At 43.1% G+C, this 25,271-nt stretch overlaps 1 protein-coding gene across 17 annotated transcripts in view; it reads left to right on the top strand.

Moving 5' to 3' along the window:
- EPHA5 (EPH receptor A5) overlaps nucleotides 1-24,627 on the top strand; it is a 197,566-nt gene extending 172,939 nt beyond the window's left edge. For 9 of the 17 annotated variants that reach the window (XM_015861737.2, XM_015861729.2, XM_015861730.2 and 6 more), the window contains 6 exons: nucleotides 255-316; nucleotides 1,117-1,326; nucleotides 3,282-3,431; nucleotides 8,092-8,285; nucleotides 11,279-11,434; nucleotides 15,576-18,268. In XM_015861737.2, coding sequence (XP_015717223.1) covers nucleotides 255-316; nucleotides 1,117-1,326; nucleotides 3,282-3,431; nucleotides 8,092-8,285; nucleotides 11,279-11,434; nucleotides 15,576-15,792 — 989 coding nt within the window. In that variant the 3' untranslated portion in view covers nucleotides 15,793-18,268. Of the gene's footprint in view, nucleotides 1-254; nucleotides 317-1,116; nucleotides 1,327-3,281; nucleotides 3,432-8,091; nucleotides 8,286-11,278; nucleotides 11,435-15,575; nucleotides 18,269-20,228 lie in introns of those variants that run through there. The other 8 variants (XM_015861733.2, XM_015861738.2, XM_015861732.2 and 5 more) reach the window with 2 other exon arrangements.
- The last annotated feature ends 644 nt before the right edge of the window (nucleotides 24,628-25,271 follow it).

Here is a 25,271-nt window from a genome sequence, read left to right as displayed (position 1 = left end):
ACTCTAGGATTTGCTCCCCATCACCTTTTAGGGTCACCTTTTCTTGGCTTCCTTGATCCTCCTGTCTCTATGTACATGTGGGCAAGAAGTGTGATCATCCTACAGATCCAGTGGCTCCTCAGTTTAGATTTACTATTGAGTGGCTACACACTCACATCCAGAAGCATTATGAAAAGACTTTATTTTTGTGTTTGTTTGTTTGTTTGTTTTTAATACATTGCTTCTAACACTTGTTTGCTGTTTTTCTTTTCCAGGCAAACCTGTAATGATAGTAACGGAATACATGGAAAATGGTTCTCTGGATACATTTTTAAAGGTAATGCTTAGACACTTGTTCGAGGGGGGCTGGATTTAACTTTGCGTTCTTTGCAGAAGGTTAATATCAACAATAATGTTTGCTGGGTGCTGGTCCAGCCATTAGTGCAGTCTGGAGGCAGAAGTATCTGTTATCTGCTTCGTCTGTATTTATCCAGCCTCATGAAGGACATGGTTCATGCACTGATACAAGCAGATAACAGTGAGCTGTAGAATGTTGTGTTTGTTCTAAAGAGCAGAGTGCTGTGTGGAAAGGACTCATTTAGCCTGCCAAACTTCTTGATACATCCATACTGCATCGTGGCAAAAACCAGGCAGTGTCAAAAACCAGGCAGTGTCAGAGCTTTTCATGAGACCTCTTTGAAAAGACAGAGGAAGTGTTTAGAAATGCAGTGTGGTAGCATGGGGGGAGCCCCTGCCCCAAATATTGACACGTGGACTTTTGCAGGTAGGATTTATAAGCAACTTGGTGCCATGCAGTCGGCTGATTCAGAGATTGTCCGCCCTGGTGTTTTTATACATGTTCCCTCCCTGTAGCAATCTTTTCATCAGTCACCATTGGAAATAGCTCGCTGCTTGATCTCCAGTTAAAAGAACTACATTTCCTTAGCTTTGTCTCTAGAGATGCTTATCCAAACAATGAAACTTTGAAAAGCTTCATGGTCAGAGCATGAGAGTAATGAATTATTAATTTTCCTGTTTTTTATCCCTAGAGACTCGCCTTTGCATTTTTATTTGTGCACATGCAATGCTGAGGGTGCAGAGACTTTCATCTGATCAAATGTCTCTTTCCCTTTGCAGAAGAACGACGGGCAGTTCACGGTCATTCAGCTGGTCGGGATGCTGCGAGGCATCGCATCAGGGATGAAGTACCTGTCTGACATGGGTTACGTACACAGAGACCTTGCTGCCAGGAATATCCTCATCAACAGCAACTTAGTCTGCAAGGTGTCCGACTTTGGTCTCTCCAGAGTCCTAGAAGATGATCCTGAAGCAGCGTACACTACCAGGGTGAGTTGTATCATGGAATTGCTCAGGTTGGAAAATACACTCAGGATGATCAAGTCCAACCACAACCTAACCGTACTATCCTAATTCTAACAACCCACTACTATATCATGTCCCCAAACACGACATATATGAATACTGAATGGGCTGAGCCTATGAAAAATGTGCTTCCTGACACATTTTGGTATTCGGGCTGTTCGGCAAAGAGGTTTCTACAAATCCACAGCCCATAAACAAGGCATGAGTGTTTGACCAGATGTTATCAGCTAATCAGTATTGGATCAGTCTATACCTTAGAAGTGAGAATGGCCAAATAAAGCAGAACTTAATGGCAGCCTCATTACTTAGAAGTCTTGTGCTGGGCACCAGCGTCAAATAATGAACTTTGTTTGAACTTTGAATACAGCACACCCAGCTGTATTCTGCCATCTTTGGTGAATATCTAAGGTCAGAAGGATCAAGAGTGGCACCCATACAGAGATCTTGGCCGTGGTCTCCTGGACAGTTTAACTCTTTGAAAACTGGCAAGCACATAATATCTATTGCTAATGAAATGTGTTCTCCACCTTCCCCGTCAATGGTAATTTTCCAAAACCTGAGAAAGGGCTGCTCCAGCCTGTGGTAGGATCCATCCCTTCTGGACATCAGCTCACCTGTGTGAGGCCACGTGGCCCCGATGCCACAGGGAGAGGTGGACAGCACCCAACCCCACCACCACAGGCCCTGGAGAAAGCTTCCAACAGTATTTCAGGTTGGCACCCCTCAGTGTTACCTATTAACACATTTTTCCATGGGTATTGTAATGGGAGCATCCTGAGTCACATTCCCTATTCTTGTAAAGATTTTGCTATTTGGGAGAGGCATTTCAGCTCTTGGCAGCCCCAACCCCACAACAGGGCTCAGAACACTGCTGGACCAGAGCTTCCCTGCGGGCTGGAGGGCTCTCATCCAGCCCTGCTGCGACTGCAACGTGCTGCTTTGTGCTAATTGGCACTGCTGAGAATCTGGCCCTTCACTTAAGGCACGCACTGATAAGCCTGTGAATAAATAATTATTGGAAGAAGGACCTTTTCTAATTTGCTTTTTAAACATGTTCCAAATTCTACCTTTTTCTAATAACAAACAGCATTAGGGGACATTCAGGGAGATTTTCCAACATGTAGCTCAGCACTGAGAGGAAAGGACTTCACAGTAAGATATATTTTGATATATATCAAGAGAGACAAATCTTTAAACCCAATGAGAAAAGCGTTTCCAAACTCCCCTTCCCCTTCCTTCTCTCAGAGTTGGTCTGAAGTTTGATTCCTAAAATCAAAAAGGGGAAAAGGAGATACCAAAAAGCATTTGACAGCTCTCCCTGTGCCTGAGTAATAGTATTTGTAAAATAGATGCAACGAAAGATAAACCACAGTGATCTTTGAGAGGTGACATCGTTTTCAGTCCTGCAGCCAAGGCCAGGCAGGCAGGTCTTGCATGCACAGATTTCTGTGCCCACTGTGCAGATCTCTCTGCAGGATTGGGACTGCATTGAGGGGAAAAAAAAGGCATTACTTCCGCAGCAATTTGCATGAAGCTCTCATTAGATCAAAGTCTTCCCTGGCTTCAGAGCTGTCTGTTCCTCCCCCGCTCGCTCTTAGAAATGGAGGAACTGTATTCCCCTACCAACCAGTGCAACATAATTGAGATGTTGATCCTATACATGTCCCAGCATTCAAACAGCATTCAAACAACAAACCTTCAGGACAGCCAATTAGTAGGCAGCCTACAAATGCTTATGGGCTGAGATAATGTGGAAAGGGGCCCCATGCTGTCAAACAGATTTACTTTAAAATTCGATGTCTCTTTCCAGAGAGAAAATAACATCCCTCAGTGCTTTAAGGAGTGCTGTTTTGTCCTCTTTTGCATGCTGTCTGCCCTCCTCTGCAATCTGTTTTTTTTTTTTTCCCTTCTCGTTGCAGGGAGGGAAGATCCCCATCCGATGGACGGCACCTGAGGCCATTGCCTTCCGCAAATTCACGTCGGCCAGCGATGTGTGGAGCTACGGCATTGTGATGTGGGAAGTGATGTCCTATGGAGAGAGACCTTACTGGGAAATGACAAACCAAGATGTAAGCACGTGTGGGAGCTGCCATGTGGGGGGACTTGAGGGCTTAGTCTTTATTCTACAAAGAGAGAAGTGGGATGGGAACAGAGGAAGTCTGCCGCTGCAAAAATGTCTTTGCTCCCCACGTCAGACCTGAGCAGTCCTCCCATTTGATGCTCTGTTTTTCACAGCAGCCCAGAGCAGTCTGTGTGCAGAGGGAAATGTGTCCGCACCGAGGCAAGCCTGGTTCCCCCGGCAGACTGCTGGAGCTTCACTAATGCTGTTAGAGCTGGAGCCTGTCCCTGCTCTGCTTAATGACAAAGGTCTGCCAGGGGATAGATGCTGATAACTGGCAGCATTTCAATTGTGTGTTCAAACCCCTGCTGCCTTGTAAAACAGAAACTCAAGAGAGTCATGGTAAGGGCTTGTTTTGCTGCACAAAAGCTATACAGTTTGATCAAGTGATAGCAGTCCAAACTGGCAGTGCAGAGAGCTGCATCTCAAGTCATCCTTGCATCACTGATCTTGAGGACATGGTTCTGCATCTTTTTCTTTTTTTTTTCCTCTCATCCTTTGCTTTCTCTTATTATGAAAGTCTATAAATCTGTGTTAATGCAAGCTCTCATTTACTTGTGCTTAAGGTGCATCGCCTTGCTCCTGGGCTCCAGTGTCCCCTCAAGGCTCTGACTTCCCAGTCACTCAGAGATGCAGCCCCAAACATGCCTGGGGACACTGTCATCCTCCTTACGGTAGCTCTTGTCCCACACTGTGTAAGGATCTCCTGTTCTTGCTGCAAGACTTCTCTGTACCCCAAGTTCACCATAAGCGTCTGTATAAAGCTAAAAAAAAAAAAAAAAGAAAACCTGAATTTGCCAGATTTTCCTGGGCTGCTTCTTCCTATTCACATCCCTGAGAAGTACGAGATCTGGAAGTCTCTCAGGATGCCATCTAGTGCATGAGGTAGGGGGCATCATGCGGCACGCCAGGCCCCAAAGCAACTCTGTGATGGAGGAAAATGCAGCCATTCTGCATATGGCAAAGAGCCCTTCCTCATCACTCCTGCTTTGATTTTGCATCCCCTCCGCCTGGGGAAGTGCTGCCGCTGGCTCAGTGGACAAACAGTTTTGCTCTGCCACGAGCTTCCTCAGTCACAAGCACAACACCTCATGTTTCATCCTTTTTTCCCTACATAAATGTATTTTTATTCGTTTTGAGCAGTGTCCCTTTGACATTCTGCTGTTTTGCTGGCAGCAGAGGCTCTGGCTGAGCTGTCCGTTTCTCCTCTGTTGGTCTGTGTGCCTCTGCCATCGATGAGTGTGACTGCCTGTCATGCTGTCTCATCCTGACTGCTCACCTCCAGCACGGGCAAGAAAACAAGCGGTGCTTTTGAGATGGTCACACAGCACTGCTTGCCAGGGGGACAAGTGTGTTGTTTGGCATGAATGCCCCACTGCTTCTATGATGCTGTTGTTGTCATGTTTGTAGGGAATTTGGTAAAGCAGCATGTGTCTACACAGGCATTTATCTCAATCAAATACAGAGGCTTTCTTTTGTACCCTGGATGAAGAATGCAGCAATTTAGAGCCAAGCTTTTTCAGTCACACTAAGCACTCTTAACTATCTAATGCTGATGTACCAGTGTAGTACAGATGTTCAGTAAATGTCAGCCTGAGGTTCAGGCTGGTGCCAATGAGATAACACTCTGTGGCCAGGGGAATCCCTTGTCAGCTTAGTAACACCATCAGCACATACACTTTGCAGAACTGCTGAATTAAAATAAGTACCACCTTGTCCATCCTCTGGGCATAAGGTGAATTTCACACCCAGGGAGAGACAGTTTGGGGGATGGAACGCTTTCTTTAACAGCAGGAAGCAGAACACTGGTGAGATGTTGATGAACATCAGTTCCTGATCAGGCATTGCTTTCTCCCTGTAGCATGTGCAGATAGTAAATGCCTCAGTTGTGGCAGCCTAGGAAATTTAATTCAGTGCTGTGGCAGAAAAATATTTCTCCTTGTATTTATCCCTCCTTCTTTCATCCCCTAAAGGTCCATTGTCTTTCTTCTTTCCTCCCCTGCTTGTGTTGGCAGAAGAATCATCAGTGTTAGATGTAGCGTTGGGTGGAGGTCTGGTGAGCTCTGCTCACGTGAATTTGAGACTCCATTGCACAAGTTTTTTGTGTGCTTTATAATTAAAGTATATTATATGCAGGCGCAGTCAGCAGTGAGCAAAACAGTTCTCACCATGTTTCAGCCAGGCTGGTTTCCCCTGTGGTAGTGGGTTGCAGTGCCGCAAGGCAGGCAGTGTTGTAACTTCAGTGCTACAAACCACATTTGAAAGTCATGCTGATGACTGCATGGCTTTCTAAAAATAAGTTTTGAACCACAAGAGAAGGCTCAGCACAGGAATTGAGGGGAATTCTGTGACCTGTTTTAGGATGGTAAGTTAAATGATCATAGTGGTTGCTTTGTGAAAACAGGGAGCTATGTACGTTACTAGGTTTACTGGGATAGACTATCTCAGGTTGTCATCTTCCAAAAATCCCTAGTGTGGTCACCCCATCCTTAAGTGAATAGTGCTTCTCCAGAGGAGGTAAAGGAACAAACATGTCTCTTTACCTATGCAAGTTTTAGCTCTTCAAGTCTTAAAAAAGCTGTACTTACCCACGAACAAAATGGCAAATCTGCCTTTCTTTTTCCTAAGCATTGCAGTTGCTTCGAGTGACTTAGTCTTTATTACATAATTCTTTTACTGCTGTTACAGCCAGACCCTGAAGGCACCTTCAGATGCAAGAGCGTGCTTCAGCTCCTAGTCCTTGCAGTATTTTGATACCATTTACATTGTATCACCAGAATGAATGACATCCTGTAAATTGAGTTAATGCTATTGATTGTGATGTTACTGCCAGGAATATAAAGCATGCATAACCCCATTGCAGATGTAGTTCAGATATTCTGAGCTGGTGCCAGATGGTCTGCTACCTGTCCTGCTACTATTTTCTTTCTGCTACAGCTGGAAGATAATCCATTATTGTTATAAATACAGCAAATAATGTTCTCATGGCTGTGCCATACTGAGACTTTTTATAGGGCAGTTGTAAATCTGGGGCCAGGGACCAGCTGAAGTGCATGATGTGAAGAATAGACAATGCAGACAGTGCAGTGTGGTGGGCCTGGTGTTTGATGCTGTGAGCAAAAGCCATATTGGCTTTTAGTAGTCCAGCAGTAGACAAGATCACTTCATAGACAAAGGTTGGGTGGAGAGCAATGCAACTGCTCCACCCACAGATGAAATCTTAGATAAGCCTCTGTCAAAGCACAGAAGGATTGCAGGTGTTGCACACCAGATCTTCAGACTGCTCAGTAACCTTTGAGAAGACTGCAGAGCCTCAGGACATTTCTTCTCTACTACATATGTCCTTAGAGGGTTCCAGGTTTCTGCTAGTGCTGCTCAGCCAGCCCTGCTCATTCCTGGGACTATTCCACCTGGCAAGAAGCGATATGGTGGAGGATGATTTGAAAATGATGCATGCGGTCCTAAATTTCGGAGCCTCCAGAAGTGCAGTGCTAACCATAGAGCATTCTTTTTAAGCACAAGATGTTTTCAAATCTTAAGTGAGAGAGTGCCTAGAATGAACGGCATTTGAGGCAGTCCTTGGAGTCAAGCAGTGAAGCATTGTGGTATTACACAGTATTCACCATCAGCAATAGCTGCTTCCAACTTCTGTTGGGCAGTAAGTCTTGGGAGTAGAGGGTGTAAAGATGGGCTGCTAGGACTCTGCTGACATGGTCGCAGACCCTTGTGGCCTGAAATGAGAGCTGTGTTCTCCTGAATGCTGTTAACAGTTCAAAATGGGAACTGCTGGACTAGGAACCCTACTGTAAGTCTGTCCAGAATGAGGGAAAACAAGTTGCTTTATTCAATTCTGCCCTCATTTGTTCATTTCTGCCTTTCCAGAGTGCAGGCAACACATGTGCTTGCCACTTGTTTTGGATATAGAACCATAGATGGTTTGTATTTGAAATCAGTGCAACAAACTCCCCCTGTTTTTAATTTACATACTCTTAGGCTGACATTTTAAATTCCTGGCAGAAACATGGACGCAGTATGAAACGACTAAACCCAGACAGTATTGAATGATATATGAGATGGTTGTTCTGCCTCTGCCTTGAATCCATCCATCAATTAGCATTCAAAGTCTCTTTTGAAATACAGTCAGGCTTTTATTACTGTAATACAAATCTGTGGTTGAGCACATGCCTTTTCATTTAAAAAGAAGCCAACATCTGAATAAACAAAATCACAGTACTCCAAGACAATGCCAGAAAGCCCCATAGGCTGCTGTTGGCAGACAAGAACAGTCTCTAGGAGTCTTCTGGTGTGACCTACAGACCTCGGCTGAGCTTTGAACAAGTGCAACCTGAGATCTGACCCTCTGGTTACGTTGGATTTCTGGACTCGTTCTGCAGTGACTAAAATCAATCATTCAACCTATGCCATACATAGAAGCAGTGAAAGATAATGGAGTTTACTTGATTTGTCTCCTGTATGCAGAGGCTGGGGGGAATGGTTGTGTGTGAGCATATTGCTAGACCCAGAGTTCTCTATTTAAACTGATTCACATTTAGGGAAAAAGGTAAGAGGAAGAAAAGCAACCCATCAGCTTTGTGTTTTACTTCCCATAGGTAATTAAAGCCGTGGAGGAAGGCTATCGCCTGCCACCTCCCATGGACTGCCCAGCTGCTCTTCACCAGCTGATGCTTGACTGCTGGCAGAAAGACCGCAACAGCAGGCCCAAGTTTGACGAAATTGTCAGCATGTTGGACAAGCTCATCCGTAACCCAAGCAGCTTGAAGACGTTGGTTAATGCATCGAGCAGGTACAAAATCAGGCCAGAGCCATTTCTCAAAGAAAGATTCTTGTCTGGATACCCACCCATGGTGCTGAATTACTCTTTAGCCTACATGCATCTGCAGGTGGATGTTCCTCCAGCTTCATTATGTCCAGGAGAGTTTTCCCAAACCCAACTTTTTCTGTTTAAATTGGCAGGCCAGTCAGCAATTCACTAACTCTATAAATGTAGCACTACTCCAGCAAAGAAAATTACTGTGGCCTGCCTTTCAGAAACTGCAGTTTCAGCAGTATTTATAGGTCTATGATAAAGCTACCTACACTCTACCCCAAGGTGAGGGTGAGGGAGAGCAAGATCAAGTCTGTGAAGTAGATAGTAAACACTGCACAAATTATCTGCCTGTTGACTTTATCTTTGTAATGCGAATGAGGAAGTCTCTTGGGAAAACTTAGGATGTACAAAGCTCATAGATGTCTAAGTGCACCTTCCCACAAGCATTCCCAGGTGTGCTGGCTGCCACCTCCAGTTCCAACAGTTCTTGTAATTGTGAGGGGATCTCTGTGGTTCCCAAAGAGTCGTGCACGAGCAATTTGCTAAAACCATGTTAAGTGAACCAAGCAGCCAGTCTGCAATTCAGCATGAATTTCAATAGCTGCACCGCTACAAATAAGGGAAGTCTGAATCAAGAAATAAAGCTCCACTTGAGAAAAAGCAGAGAGGTTAATAGTTTTTAGTGAGTTTTGGTAGTGGTCTCTGCACCATACTAGATTTCATTGTAAGCGCACATGTATTACTTCTGCACCATCTGTGTTGCTAATCACTCAGTCTCTCACACGTTCATGCAGGAGTGATGTATATAAATCATTGCTGCTTCCCTGATTGATGGCTATGGAGTTCCCTTATTAATGCTGGAAGAGGCCCATCAGAAAAGCTTATTGTCAGAGGACTAAAGTAAAAAGATAAAATAAAAGGGACGGCATGTCCCAGTGCGTAACATCTAATGCACTGGAAGGGAAGAAACATGAAAACTTTACATAGTTTCATCTTTAAATACAGAATAGCTCTGTTTGTTTCGGCTATTTCACATGCATCATTGAGTCATATGAGGAAGAAATTGAAGAATGACTCTTATTAGTGATCAGTTGTAATGTTAGCCCTGGCAAATCTGCGGGAACATGTTTATGGTAGCACAAAATGTGATGTTTCTCTTTTATTCTCAGTTGAGAACAGTAATTTCCAAGGCCTGTTAGATGACTATATGTACTGTTATATCAACCTGCTAGGCTAGAAATGATTAAAACAGGCAGTAAACCATCTCCGTGGGCTGTTAAACACTTTGCTGATATTTTATGCCATTGACAGGCCCTTGCAGTTCCCAACTTCTTTTTAAAGGTGCTGTGGGTATATTCTGTGTGGATGGAGTATGTGAACAGGCAGGCTTTGGGGCTGTTTCTATAATCATAGATTGCCATGACCAGACCATAGTAATTCCAAATGAATCATAATTTCGAAGTACAGCAGCTGTAAAGGATTTTTTTTAATATATGTAATGTATTCTTTATGGAAATTCTCATTAATGCAAATAAGGGAGGAAGTCACTCTCTACATTACAGTGCATGCATATCAGTAGGTGCCTCCTGACATTAGTGTTAAAAATCCACTTCTCATTATGATTACTTAGGAGTTTTGAATTCCTCATGTGTATAAAATGTTATGGGAAGCCATTATGCTCTTGGTACTGCAAGTATTCACATTTTATTGGACCCTTCAGCATTGCTATTAAATAAACAAATAATACTAATGTGATCATAAAATATATGAAGATTCCTGAAGTGCTATAACAATATAAAATCTCAGCTCTCCTTCGAGTTGAAAATCTTTCAAGCATAATTCTCACAGTCAGAGGCTGGCCTAGCAAATGTTTTTACCTGTGGGTACTAATCTTTATGCAAGGCTTATGTTAGCTGTGTGTCTTGGTTTACAAAACGGGAGAAATCTGGTTGGTTTCCTGGATGACCTTGGACAAGTCTCTTCGTGCTCTGCTCATCATTCATGGCCCTGCTCAAAACACAGGTTACTTGTACCAGGTTTTACTGTGGGGAAGGGTTGTTATTTGCCTGAAATGCTTTTTCTGTGCATGACATAACCAAGCAGGTAGCAGTTGCTGCACGGAAGTCTGAGCGAGGCTACAGGAGCCAGGAATCTCACTCTGGTTTCAGGACTAAACGTGAGCCTCGCCAGGAGGCTGAGGCATGGTTGGAGCATTGCTGCTCTCTGCAGGGCTTCCTGGATGCTGCCTGCATGCAAAATCCTGGCCTGACTCTGCGGGAGCAGCCCTTGAAGTGTTAACAACAGCCTGCCTCTGATGGCTGCTGCTGGGAAATGTAATTTGGGTTTCAGTTTCCAGTCTCTGGGTTGTTTTAAGTTAATTATGAGCTTTAAAGAAAGAGGAGGAAAACAGAGCAGGAAGAGTGAAACTGAAGACCTTGAAGTAAGAGTGACAGGGAGAGTGTTGTAGAAAAGGAGCCTGCTTGTGTGTGAGAGGTAACGGGGATGGACACTAATCTGCTCCTCTGTCGAAGCAGACACTTCCCACTTGCAGTGTGCAGCAGCAATGGCAGCAACTCAAAAGCAGGTGAGGTTACAAGTGAAACAGTGTGGATGATACATTGTGAAGCCTTGCCTAACTGATTCTACATGATCTTTTTGTTCTGCTATGATGGTTGGTAGTTTTGAAAGCTTTTACGCTATTCTTCCTGAAAACTGAGATAAAACTGAAAACTTTGGGAAATCTCACACGGAGCTGCTCAATAAGCATATGGTTCTCTCCCTCTTATTTAAGTTGCACTGCACTTCCAGGGTAAAGTCAGCAACTTCCATTGGGTCAGAAAAAGTACAGCTGCAAAGGATGAATTGGGATGCAGCAATTACTTAAAATGCCACAGAAGAGCAATTTTGTCACGTTGGGTGCATCTTGATACTGATTTTTTTTGCTTCTCTGTCTCTCCTTTTGTCTTTAGAGTATCAAATTTGTTGGTAGAACACAGTCCAGTGGGGAGCGGTGCCTACAGGTCAGTGGGAGAGTGGCTGGAAGCCATCAAAATGGGCCGATACACCGAGATTTTCATGGAGAATGGATACAGTTCGATGGATTCTGTGGCTCAGGTGACCCTAGAGTGAGTAGTTTCCAGATCATTTTCACCTCTTCTATTGCAGCTGGGGAGGGAAACAAGCTTCAAAAATATATAGGGAGGAAACTGCAGAAAGGGAGCAGTTTGCCTTTGTTTGCAGTCATCAGTTTCTCTTTTAGCATCTGTATTGATGATAACAAGTGCAGACAAGACTAAAACTTACCGTCACTATGCTGGCAGCCAGTACTTTGGCATCTTTACTCACAGAAATTAATGCTTGAGTCTGAATAATTGACAAGCTGTCCTCTCATCATAGCAGCGGTTTATTAGTCAGGATTATCAACAAATAATAAAAAAATAAGCATGCTAGTAAATGTATAGGAGATAGAGGTTCCTATGAGAGCATTACACTGCATTAGCTGCTTGAAGAGTTGATCCAGACATAGCTAACTGCAGAGTTGAGCCTAGTAATGCATGGAAATAATTTTCAACATTACTCTAATAGAAATAGGAGTAGGTACAGCCGATGCCAACTGAATACCATCAACAAACTAACGGCTCTAGGGGACAGGCTCCCTGGCTAGGACTCTTCCTCCTGTGTGTGCTCTTGGTTTTTGCACCTGGATATATCTGAGGTCAGGGTGACAGCACTGAAATGATTTGATAAATGCCTCGAGGCTGCTGGTTTGCTGTGCTTCACCTTTAATTGCTGGTCTTGTTTGTGTAACTGTTTGTAGTTTCTTCCTGACATGTACTCAGTCTTGCCCCAGAGCCTGCCTTAACTTGAGCTTAGGTTGTTGCAGACATTGGGGCAAAATGGCATAGATTATGCTCCATGTTTGGTGCTTCTTTGGAAGAGGTAGTGACTTCTCTGACCACGTGCAGATCAACAGTGCACTGCCAGAATCAGTGCAGAGGATTAGGAATAAAACACAAAAAATACTATTGCCCTACAGAACCACAGCATTTTTCCTGTCTGCCACAGGGCTTGCTGTGGAGCTCACCCTTCAGCGTGAGAGTTCCTTTGCACGTGTTGCAGGTTGGTAACACCCTCATACAGTTTAGTTTCAGCTTAAGAGGACAAGTCGTGTGTGGATGGAGTGCAAGAGCGTCTGCACTTTCTCTGATTTTGTTTACTTCATCCACTTGACCAGTATTTGTCCCTTCTGGACTAATCCAGCCTAATTTCAGGTATTTGCATGAACCCCCAACTGAGAAACAAAGTCTGTTCTAGAGACTGTCTAAGGAACCAGGGTGCTTACATTTCTTCTTAGTTCCATTTTTGGGTTCCTGAGACTCTTACATGCATTTGGTATTTCATTTGGACTGGTGTACACACTTTGACCAAGGAGGAGGTCCATTGCCAAGGCAGACAGGTGATTCTAGCCAGGGGATGGATGATGAGGATAGGAAGAGACAGTAACATAAGAGAAAAGGGGAGCATTCTTCACTTATGTGACACCTTAATCTTAGAATCAAAGGAAGTCCTAGTAGAATGGCTGAAATACATCATAGGCTTCTTGCTGTTTGGCTGAATTAGTTATATCAAAGAACAAAATTAAGTTTCACAAAAACTTCCCGTTTGTTCCTCTTTAAAACTGTAATTACAAGTGTTCCAAAAGAAACGCTCAGATCAAAAGTGAAAGGCTTTGGTTTCATCAGAGAAAATGTTGAGTACAACTCCAAATCAATGCGTATTTTTGCTACCTGTGTAGCTTTATACAGACTTAGCATCCCTCTTCTTAGCACACCGACAAAACTATTGCTAGCCTCACCTTCTGGAAGTGACTGTATCTCCCCCAGATCACTTAAAGTGCAGTGCATTGTGATATGACATTTCCTGGGTTGCACATCTGTGATTGATAAATAATAGAAAGGACTATTGCAGCTGTGCCAGATTCATACCTTCTTCTTGGATGTAGTACTTCAGATTGTGAAATGATCTGTTTAATTTGACTTTAAAACGTAAACATTCCTTTTTATTTACTGTTTGGTATTTCAAACATTTCAAAAGTAACCCCCGTAAGTCTTTTCAGGCTGCCCCGGAGGTATTTCAGAATGGTTTTTCAGATTGACAGGGAGTCAAGAAATTCATTTTCTGTATAGTTCTAGCCAAAAAAGGCAAGTTGTTTTAAGTAGCGTTATAGCTGTCAGAGATGTTCAGAACCTCACCAGCTGCAAACCACATCTCACCCACCTCCACAGGGTCCCAGGATATTCTCTGTAGCACAGACATCATTCTGCTCTGGTCCCTTATTGATCCCCAGTGAAAATGACGTGTTCTGAGCTTCAGCTTTCTTCCAACTTTTACAGTGGTAGAGTGATGCAGAAGAACTGATGTCTGGGAGCCTTGGGGGATTTTTTTGAAGATGAAAGTAGGCATCTTATTAATCCGTCTTGCATTTCATTGAATCACTTCTCTTGAAAATGAAAAAGGCAAGAAGTTGAAAAGCTCCAACCTCACGTACTAGATGAGGTGCTGCATGAAGCAGTCTTATGGGAAACAAAACTGTCCATGAAGGTGTATCCCACAGGTATACACCTGCTGGCTGTATTCTGGCTAGTTTAATGCTAGGTAATACAAGGAAGGCATCATTGGGTCCCCAGTGTTTAGCCTGGATTTGTTCATTCTCATAAGGCTGAAAACAAAGCCCGAGATGGTTGGTGTGGCCATCACCACCTTATCTGATCATACTGTGAAGAACATGCGTAAACTACTATTTTGGCTCTTAAAATGGCGTGGGAAGCTCTTTTCATGTGCAGCTGCACCTCACCTTGTACAAAAAAAGCTGAATACATCGCTGCACTACATAACTCCATCAGATTCCTGCCTGGCAAATACAGATAAGTTCTGCTGATTTCAAGGTAATTATATCAAGTTTTCAGAGTTGGCTCCAGTTAGCTAGTTATCCATGCTAGTGAGTAATATCCCTCCCTACCCCCAGCTGCCTTGAGATGCGTAAGTCAGGCTTGCTTCTTGAACACATCACGCAGCTTTGCATTGCAGTTATGGCTTAGTGAAGAGGTCTTGACCCCATTAGAATCTATGTAGGGGAAAACTGTGGAAGGTTCATTAAAAGCTAACGAGCCATCCAAATCAAGACCTCTGTGATTACTCTCAGACATAGTAAAAAAAAGGCAGAAGACCTGACTCTCAGCCATTAAAAAAGGAGAAACTACCTTAAACTTCAGGGGCATCAGAAGAACGCTGTCCCATACTGAAGAGCTTAATCGTGTACTCTGATGGAAACTGGCAGGTTGCCTTTGAAATCAACAAAGTAAGGGAGAGAAATGTTGGTTTCTGTGGGGGCTCAGATGAAAGTTTCATGTGTTCTGCAGAGATGCTATGGAGAAGAAATAAACATTGGAACAAGCGAAGTCCTTTAAAGGTTAATATATTTGGGGTTTTGTTGCTTCTGGAGGTTTTAATTTTTCTCCCTGTAAGAGGAAACAACAAAACATTTTGTGCTCTGCAAATGAGAATTCAGTCTAAATGTTCCTTTTTATTTTGGTTTTTGTTTTGTTTTGTTTTGTTTTGTTTTAATAGAGGCAACTGTTCAATATATTCCAGAGCTGGGACTTGGGGGGATCAGGTGAAAAGAAGATGTGAACATTTGCAACTAGCTTTCTTTCCCCAAATGACATAAGTAAAAGATGCTTTACAATTTAAGAGGTTGCCTTCAAATACCTTCCAAAATGATATTCCCCAAATTGAAACCACTTAGGAAATACATGGAAATTAGGTGGAGAAAGGAGAACTGGTTAATCACCCCCCAGAAAACACTGAAAAAATACGAGGAATGTAAAGAATTCCTAAAATCTCCTGGTTAAAGCTACTAGTGCTGTGAGAGAGGGGATGGCCGTAGCATTCTGACAGGACTGGTGTCTGTGGGCGATCAGCTTGTGTCCTCTTTAGGGGACCTGTTTGAGACAGTAGATATTCAGCACTCTTTGAAAATCCCTCCTAGCTGGCAAATCAAAATCCCAGTTACCACCTTGCTTCCATTCAAAGTAATGCTTAATGCATTTGTTACAGAAAAGAGTAGTGCCAGTGACAAATTACTGAAGATAAAGCTTTTAAAAGCTAAAAATGGTGAATAATATCGCCCCAAGTCCTGAGCTCTGCTTGCTTAAGCAAAGACCTGAAAATGTTTGTTTTCAAACAAAGAGTGATTTCTACATTTAGCTCTAATTCTTGCAAAGGGACGAATCACCTTGTGAAAAGTGGAGCCTCACCCTCCACCCCCTCTTTCCAACTGGATATCAGACTTGAAGGAAACCTTTCCAGTGGACCAGACCTGCTCTTTAAGCTTGTGGACCACCTAGTGACTTTGAGTGTGTCTGGAGCTCTTTCAATCCACTGCAAGAATAACTTTACCAGGACAATACTCAAGAATAGATAGATCCATGACATGAGTTTCAGTCTGATACTTGACTGGACCAGTTACTAACAAAATGTGGACTGCATACTTACACCTTTTGAAAGATCTGTACTCACCGAATCTCAGGACACCCTGTTGTTTGTTATTAGATGAAGAACTCTGAATATTTGTAATAATATGTGATGTGTTGCTTTGCATTGTATTTTTTTTCTTATAAAATAAAATAAATTATTTATTTAAAGTTATACTGGATGAAGAACATTTAAGAGTTCACCTGCTCTAGATGCTTATTCTTAACCTAAAATCTCAGTTCTGGATAGTGGTACTGCATATGCTTGTTAGCAAACCCATTCTCACGTCATAATGAAACAGGATGGGAGTAACAAATAAGAGCAGATGAACTCTTAAAAGAAGAAAGATCCTAATCTCGTGCAAAGGTCCCTTGCAAGTGGACTCCTCTCTCCCTAGTGTCTTCTAAAGGTCTTTGAGGTAATTCTTTCTCCTCTTTCAAACTGACAGCTAACTCTGTGAGTAGTGTCAGTCTGCATGGGCCAGTGTAGAACTGCACCGTGTGAAGAAGAGTGCTGCAATATGGCTGGGGTGGGAGATGAAATGCAAAGTAATCTCTGGTAGGCTGATGGCTTCCAGCCATGGAGATATTTCAGGAAACTGGCCCATTTGCTTGCATGAGTAATGGAGTGGTGAGGAGTGTTGTATTTTATGTGGCAATCCAGTCCTAGTCTACACTGTGTTTGACAAATTGGTCCATGGTGTATAAGTAGTTCTATTTGTAAATAAAATGTTTTAAATATATTTCTTACAACGTGGAGACCATGAATTCAACTATCTCAAATGGAGGATATTGATTGCACTTAAGGGAGTACTGTATTGTCACTGGCACACTGCAGCTGGGCTTTCATGTAAGGCCATGGTAAGAGCATGGCAAGTGTGCAGCTGCTTACAGGCTGTTTGGAATGGGCCGACACCTATTTTCCCCTTTATTTCCTTGGCTTTCTGGTTAACTTAAGTTGCCCTCGTAGTACTGTGTCAGCATGTGATTTCAATTCCTGTACATTTCTGTTTTCCACGTTACGTGAAAGAAAGAAATGAGAAGGGGGGACTTATCCCAGAAGAGGGAAACCTGCTTCATATGACACATTGGGCACACTTATTTTCACAGCCTCAAGAAATGCCCATGCTGCTGCCACATCAGCACACACAAACCCAGCACCTGGGGTAGAGTCACTTGCATGGCAAGGTGTAGCCTGGATGCTGACTGCAAGTGCCATTTGCAAGGTCTCAGATGTGCCTTTTGTTGCAGGGAATTGCATGTTTCCTGTCATCCCCCAGACATTTGCAGAGCCCGTGTGGATATGCTTCCATACTTCTCTGGGAAGCTGAGCCCAGTGAAATTGCCAATTAACTGTGGTAAAATGAAACAACAAGCTCTGGACTGAATTTTTAGGACAATTGTGTTGCAGCACTTCAGCACAGAGATCTATTTTGTCCCCAAACTGGCTGTTTTGTTACCTAGTTGTTTAAAATTGGCTTCTGTCTTCCTCTGCTTTAAGCCCAGTGCTTTGATGCTGGATGTATGGGAGGCTGCAACATGGTGCAAGTCGCACTTGAAAAAGGGAATTAAAGCTCCTGCATTCTTGAGGCTTTATTTATGTATTTATTTATTTTTCCCCTCAAAAGTTTTGTTTCTGGCTTTGCAAAGTGCAAGGTAGCTTTTGAATAAAGCTGACAGTTTTCTATTAGGTGAGCATCTGGCTCAGGAGCTGTTGTGTGGATTAGGCTTTTGGTCAGTCTTTGCAGAAGTAAAAGACCACACAGCAGTTTTTTCCCCTCTCTGAGGAGTCTCCACACTTTTGGCCAATGGCTCCGCATTCAGAAGTATTCAATAGTCAAAAAAATAGACTAGATCCCCTGGTGAGCAACTAATGGATTGAAACTAGAAACTCGTTTTTCTTCTCTCTGTCTGTGCCTCTCTTAAATCAATGAGGCACCGCTCAAGGATATTGGGTTATGCTGGATGCTATGGGGAAAAAAGGCTCTGTAGTGAGTACCCTGAAAACCTGAAAATGGTGCTTGGATCCTTTTGATGAGGATGCCTGCTACTGCATACAGAGAGCATGGACCTTTTCTTACTAGACTGACTGAGCTGTGTATGAAATGCAAATACATACATTGCCTTGCTGATAGTTTCAGGCTGGCTTTTCTGCATAACATGCAAGAGCAGAGAGATATTACCAGAAACAGTACATATGTGAAATGTGTGGTGCTGGATTTTCAAAAGAGCTCAGTTTGCACTTTTAGATACCTGGAAAAAAATAGCTGAACTTTCAAAGAGCACCAGCAGAGCAGCATTCAGCAGGGGGGAAGATGGATGTTGGCTCTTCTAAAAATCTGGTCCTATACTGTTTTTTTTTTTGATCTTTGGTGTGAACTTCCAACTGTGCTGTGTACATAAAATAAATTGCATGGAACAATAGTATTACTACATTTTCCTTCATTATTAAGCTTGCTTGCTGAACTAGTTTTGCAATTCAGTGGAGGTAGAAATGAAAGTATGTCCCCCCCGAGAAGTTAGACACCTTTGTAGATGCTGCAGCCTTTTCTTCCAGGTAAGGAGTGTGCTGATGTGTCTCATGGACCTCTGATACTCCACACCCATTGTGTTGTGATTTCCGGTACGCATCAGAGAGATGCTTCACTGAAAAAGGGTGTGATGATGGAATGTAGTGTTTAGCCTCGAGCAGAAAATCTGGGATTTTCCAAATCAAAAGGCTGAAAAGTGTGATAATCCTATGGAGAACAGATCTAGCTTTTGGCTTCAACTTGGTTTTTGTGTTAACACATCAAACTTCACTTGGGATTGCTTTTTATTAGAAACAGTGTTTTTCTGAAGTGTTCGTCTGTGTAATTTTTGGACGTGGATGGTTGTGTTTACACAGGAGTTTCTGCCCAGAATATATATCTGCAGAGAGACACCTTGATGGTTAGCTCTTGTGTATTACGTAATAGCTTTCTGGTGTTCATCGCATGCATCCACCTACAGTCACCTGTGCACTGTGGGCCAGTTTTTCCAGTGTGTCTCAGGTGGCAGCTGGGCTCCTGGGAACAGCAGGTGGTACCAGGGAGCTGCAGTTCTGAGTGTCTGGTGATCTTATGTCCCACTAGCTTTCAGTGGAGAGCCTTCTCCTAAGTGGCTTGCGAGTTTCTGCATACTCTCCACAAATTAATGTCAGCAGCACTGGGATTCACATCTTTATTGGCAAAACAGTAGAGCCCTTCTTTGAAAACATCTTATATTCAGTCCAGCTGGGAGGTAGAAAACAAGGAGCTCATATTTCTGTGGTGGAAGTCTTCAGATGAAGTATCACGTCTCCTCTAAGTCAAACTGCTTCCCTAACAATCTGTGTCTCATGTTGGAAACATACAGGCACCTGTCTTGATCATTCTTCCAAATGTCACTCCTTCAATTTCCTTGTTATCAATTTTCACTCTTTAATGAAATCAGTATAATTGCACAGCCATAACCAACTGTGTGGGAGGCACCCCACCTGGCTTTTAGCTGTCATTAAATCTAATCACCCAAGATCCTGCTGTAATATCTCCAGGGAGCAACTCATCCCACACTTTGAATGGGATAAATCATCTCATGGAGGTGCTTCTCTCACAGTTCTCACAGAAACTTGGTCATTAGCTTCATCTAGATACCTACATTTTAGAAGGCTACATTTCTGAGAAGACAACTGTTCTTCCCAATCGTGTGTTACACCTTTCTTGTAATGGCACCCCTACTAGACAGACTCAACACAAATGCCTTTATCTTTCAGAATAGTCAAAATAGTCAAGCCTGGGTTTACAGCAAGATTTGCAAAGTCCCAGAAGGGAGCTGCTACAAATTCCTGTTGACTTTAGGAAGCCGTAACAGTGGTAGCTGTGTTTGTGGCTTTTGCCATTCAGCTCTCTCTAGGAGCAGGCTTTAGGACTGTGGTTTGTGTATCTTTGGCTTAGTCTCATCCAAAGAGGAAGGAAGCATGGATTGACCTTACTCCTCGCTGCTCATATCCAAGATCAAATACCAGTCTCTCCCAGGAGAAGAGGAAACTGCAACACACATTTTCTTACGCAGGTTTTCTCTTGGAATAGGACTTGACACATGTAGTGGAGTCCTTTGCCAAAGCCAGTGCTAACACTTTGCTGTCAAGCTATTCCCCTTAGTCAGCAAGGTGATCTTGGTCAAATGAAGTCATGTCATCTCTCTGAGATGCTGTTAGCCATTTGAAAAAATAGGGAAAATTAAATGTGCCTCCTTATATAAAGGGCTTCAGGAGCCACAGGTGGTAAGAGGTTGGCACTGGCAGCAGCATCGACATGTGCGATGCGTAGTGTGTGTGATGGCATGTGCCTGAACGACCCCTGGAACCAACATCTGCTTTCTCCCACAGGGATTTGAGGCGGCTGGGAGTGACACTTGTTGGTCACCAGAAGAAGATAATGAACAGCCTTCAAGAGATGAAGGTCCAGTTGGTGAATGGGATGGTGCCATTGTAACTCGGTTTATAAGTCACTTCCTCAAGTGGTCGGTCCTGCACTTTGTATACTAGCTCTGAGATATATTTTGACTAAAGAAGAAAAAAAGGGAAATTCAGTGGTTTCTGTAACTGAAGGACGCTGGCTTCTGCCACAGCATTTATAAAGCAGTGTTTGACTGAAGTTTTCATTTTCTTCCTATTTGTGTCCTCATTTTCATGAAGTAAATGTAACATGCATGGAACATGGAAATGGATCTACTGTACATGAAGTTAACCAATTTCTTGCGCTTCAGCGATGACAACAGCAAGCCTTCCCACCACATGTTGTCTATACGTGGGATATATATATATATATATATATGCGTATATATATATATAGCACCTTTATATACTGAATTACAGCAGCAGCGCGTGTTAATACTTCCAAGGACTTACTTGACTAGAGAAGTTTTGCAGCCATTTGTGGGCTCACACAAGCTGCGGTTTACTGAAGTTTACTTCAAGTCTTACTTGTCTACAGAAGTGTATTGAAGAGCAATATGATTAGATTATTTCTGGATAGATATTTTGTTTTGTAAATTTAAAAGATGCTGTTACACAGCGTTAAGTTATAGAGACTAGTGTATAAACATGTTGCTTGCTCAGTGGCAAATACAATACAGGGTGTATATTTTTTTTCTCTCTGTGTTACAAAGTTCTTTTAGTTTGCTCTTCTGTGAGGATAATACGTTATGATGTATATACTGTACAGTTTGCTACACATCAGGTACAAGATCGGGGCTTTCTCAATGTTTTGCTCTTTTTTCCTCTTTTGCTTCATTTTGTCTTCCTTTTGTGTTAACCACTGTGCTTTGTATTATTGCTGCTGTTTGGTTTGAGCAACATATAAAGCTTTCAGGTGTTTTGATTATATATATGAGGTGGAAGGAGTCTGCTTAAATAAAGAACACCATTCTCCATTGTGGGCTGGGGATATCCCGAAGAGGAAAAGTAAAATGGGAGTTAAAACATCCAGCCTTCATCATCCGTCAGCAGCGTTGCGGCATCTGTTTTCTTTGTGCGTTTCATAACTTGCACCTGGTGTGCCCCTTCCTGGAAAGAGAAGATGCCCACGGAATGTATCTGCACCAGTGTTTAAACCCGGTACTGTCACAAGGTAGCCTTTGACCTGCTCCCTTGCTTTCCTTGCTGTGAACCTGCACCCTTCCTGGCCCAGGAGAACCAACGTAGGGAAGGTTGGGCAAGTCAGCTGCAAAACACTGATTCATCTTACAGAAATGGGTACAGACCTGGCCACTGTGGGGCAGGGCACAGAGAGGAGCATAAAAGAGAGAGCAGCCCAATATAGTGATGGCGTTGGCACCCCATGGTAAAGATGATCTGTCTGAATCTGACACTGTATGTCAGCACTTGGTTGTAACTGGGGGTCAGTGTGCACACTGCAATTTGAAGATGATGTTTTCAGGGGGACCTAAAGGCCACAGTAAGATATTGAGTCCTTGAAATCTCACCAAGAAATAATTTGGGGCTGTTCTCCTTTAGCTGTAGGTGGGAGTAATCAGCGCAGTTAATTCAGTATTCATAGGTTGTTTTGTGAAGCTTTGGTAAAGATAAGGATTAAAGAATTGCTCGGCAGATGGCAAGTGTTTACTGTAGATATATTGCTTCCTTGGAGGTGTTGGATAGCATCTTCCTTGATAATAACATCGACGTATTGACTTACTGTGTTTCCCCTTGTCCCCTGGCACTGCAGAGTAGAGCCTGAGCACCTCACCTAATGCCAAAAGGCAACCATTTTCCTTCTCCCCTTGCAAAACCATGTGTTGAACGCCAATTCAGCTGGTTTTAAAGGTCTTTCTTCAACTTCCTCAAACCCCTTTGATGAGATTTAATCTAACAGTTTCTAAAGAAAAGGGGTGGGAAAAGGTATAGGAGGAGAGGGTTTGTTGTGGTGTTTTTTTTTTCTTTCTCAGGAGCAAGGCTTGCTTTCCACAGGGCTTCTTGCTGCAAAATGTGTCCATTTTGAAACAGCCTGCATGCTCAGTGATGTCCATTTCTCCTCTCATAACTGCTGTTTTTCTGAGTCACAGGCAAAGTCTAAAAGAGCAGAGAGAAACAGGTGCATGGAAGGGCAGGAGCACATGCTTGCCCCCCTCACCCTGCTGCCTCAGCTCTCGCTGCTCATAGGACCATCGAGCTTGCCTGGCAGCACAAGAAATGGGACAGAGCTGAGTTGTGCACTGAGACACAGCCAGGCAGAAGGGGAAGGTCTGACAAACCTTGATTGTGTGATTTCTCATCCTGTTGCTTCATTTTGTCAGCCACCAGGCCACAAAAGCTGGGGGAGAAGGAATCAAGACATAACAATTTCGGCACATAGCAGAGATTTGTCAAATAATAAATAACATTATTAGGGCTGTCAGCAGAGCTGTCTTGGGATTATTTGTGCCTCTCTGCCTGTAGCACTTTGTAAAATAACCCGTAGGAAGACAGAAAGAACAACTCGTTTCCTTGGGAAGTATCGTTCGGTTTCCACATGCATCCATCAGCTGCACCGAGGGAGATTTTAGTTGCAAATTTCAGCACTTAGCCTTTCTGCCTATTTTCTTTGGTTGTTCATTAACTGCTGGCTCTGTTTAAGGATTTGGGTTTGTTCTTTTTTGTGTACTTCTACAAGAAAATCCCATCGCCGTTTGTGGGGTTTTAAAGGCACACACAGTGCTGCTGGGTGCACCGCATGGAGGTGAGAATGATGTTCCTGAGACACTGTAGTAGCTGCCTGATACTGGAGTGGAGCAATCTTCAGAATACTCTTCAGAGGGACCCATGGAAAATGAACTGTTCTTAGAACAGACTGCATCTGTAAATAGGGCACCTACTCTCAGTTTTCTGAATAAATAAATACATGATCTTTTATATTTATTTCAAGAGCTGTTCATGCTACAGATCTCTTTACTATAGGCTTTGTCTCTGAACTGAAAAATAAAGACGTTTTAACAAATATGGTCCAAAAGTTACAGCTTCTACATTCATGCACAAATTCCAGAGTTCTGATAACGGAGCTACCACCGAGAGCTGCAAGTACTCAGTCTTATGAGGCAACCGGACCATTTATTCGGGCCTCTTATGCAGATTTAGGGTTGTAAAGTAAAGCTCCCTTTCTAACATGGTGTTTTTGAAGGGCTTGAGGGTGGGATCTGGCAGCACCCCTTTGAAACTTTCTGCCTGTGGGCTTGGCTGGGCTGCCACTGTTTTCACCTGCTGAGCCGGGGCAGCACGAAGCACAAGTAGAAAAACTTGCCTTCGAAAGGAGTGGCAAATGAAAATGTATAGCCCGAAATCAGACATTGTGAATGGATGATTGTATATATAGGTGTGCAGTAGGAGATGGCAGTAGTATTTTGTTTGGTTATGCTCTTTGTAAGCACAGGGGGAGATAAGGATGGTAGTTAGCTGACCTTGCCAGTTGTGTGCTGGACTTGGACACCACGACAAGGCAGTGGTTTTCATTAATCAGTGAAATTGGAGCTGTAGGTGGATTTCCTGCCTATGGTAAGTCAAAGCAGTTTGCTTTTTCAACTCGCTGGTGCTGCTGTTGTTACAATGAATAGTTATTTCCAGTACGTTTTGCTGCTAATTGTAAGGAGGTATTCAAAGGGCTTACGAGGTGAAGAGGCTCTTTTCAAAACAGTTTTTCATCTCTGGAGAAGGAAGTCTCCCCAAGCAAGGCTTGTTTAGACTGACCTCCAATTAATTGTTTATTTATCATTTGGCTGAATTACCTAACCTTAAAAAGGAAGATGATTTTTTTAAAGTAATTTTTATGTGTTCTTTCTTCTTAATTCCTTCTACGTATTAACAGCAAGAAGAACAAAAAGCAAAGGTAAAAAATAAATAAATAAGTTGTCTATTCAGTATTGAATATAAAAATGTAGAATTCCCCGTGGTCAAGAAATTGTGACTCCTTGGACTGCTGTAGTCTTGTAATTAGTCATTAAGGCGTGTGTGATACATCAATAGCAGTCTAAGAGTAGCACGTAGTTTCTGATCCTTTATTAATGTTTGTTGCAATTCCTTAGGCCGGGTAGGTCAGGAGTTTGTATATCCAGTGCTACTGGTGCTGCAGCATTTGTCTCAGCTCTTTGCATCACCGTTTCAACTCATAGGAGACCATAGTGTCACTGTATTTATCCCCTCCTTTTTCCCCTCCTTGGATGCTCTCTGTGCATTTTGTTTGTGTACATGTTTTTAGTAGTGTAAGATATGAAATTTTATATATTTTTTCATAAAAATAAAAAATCTTTGAAAAATGGCTCCATCCAGTTGTGGATCACACACGCCGTTTGTGAGCCTGCCACGAAGCTCTGGGTTCTCCTCCCTCTTGCAGCAGTGAAGAACAGCTTGGAAATGAGGCAACAGAGGCAGTGGCGGACTCAAGGAAGGCCTTGAGAACTGTCAGCTTCTGGCTCCTGCAAGGTAACCACAGCTGGAGGACAGGAGCTGTGTGGGGTTTCTCCTGGCCTCGTAGGAAAACCACAGCAGACAGTGGGTGATGTGGGTGATGCTTCCGAAGCCTGGTATTCATGGCGGCAAATGGCGCGGTAGGCTGGGATGGCAGGGGAGCAACACTTTGTATACTAAAAGGAGCACCAGGTCAGTTGTTTTAACAAACTGATGCTGTCAGCAACCCAGATGAAATGTCGGTCTCGACCTAATGCAGTGTTTTCTTAAGTAGTCCAGCCCACCTAGGCTGAGACGGGCTCCTAAGAGGAACACACAGGTATAGGAAACTTCTTTAAAGAGGCTAAAAGCAAAATAGCTTGGCAGGTGATGGGGAGGCTTCAAGCAGTCAAGGCTGGGCACTCTTGGGGAAAATAAAACTGCTCACCACCTCTAGCAGCTTACATTTAAAAAGGAAATAAGGCAGACAAAGATTTTGAGGAACAAGTGTGTTTA

Source organism: Coturnix japonica, chromosome 4, assembly GCF_001577835.2.
Source record: "Coturnix japonica isolate 7356 chromosome 4, Coturnix japonica 2.1, whole genome shotgun sequence".
NCBI classification, from domain to species: Eukaryota; Metazoa; Chordata; class Aves; order Galliformes; family Phasianidae; genus Coturnix; species Coturnix japonica.
Note: the sequence above shows the minus strand (reverse complement) of the source record. Positions and strands in the feature narration are given on the sequence as shown.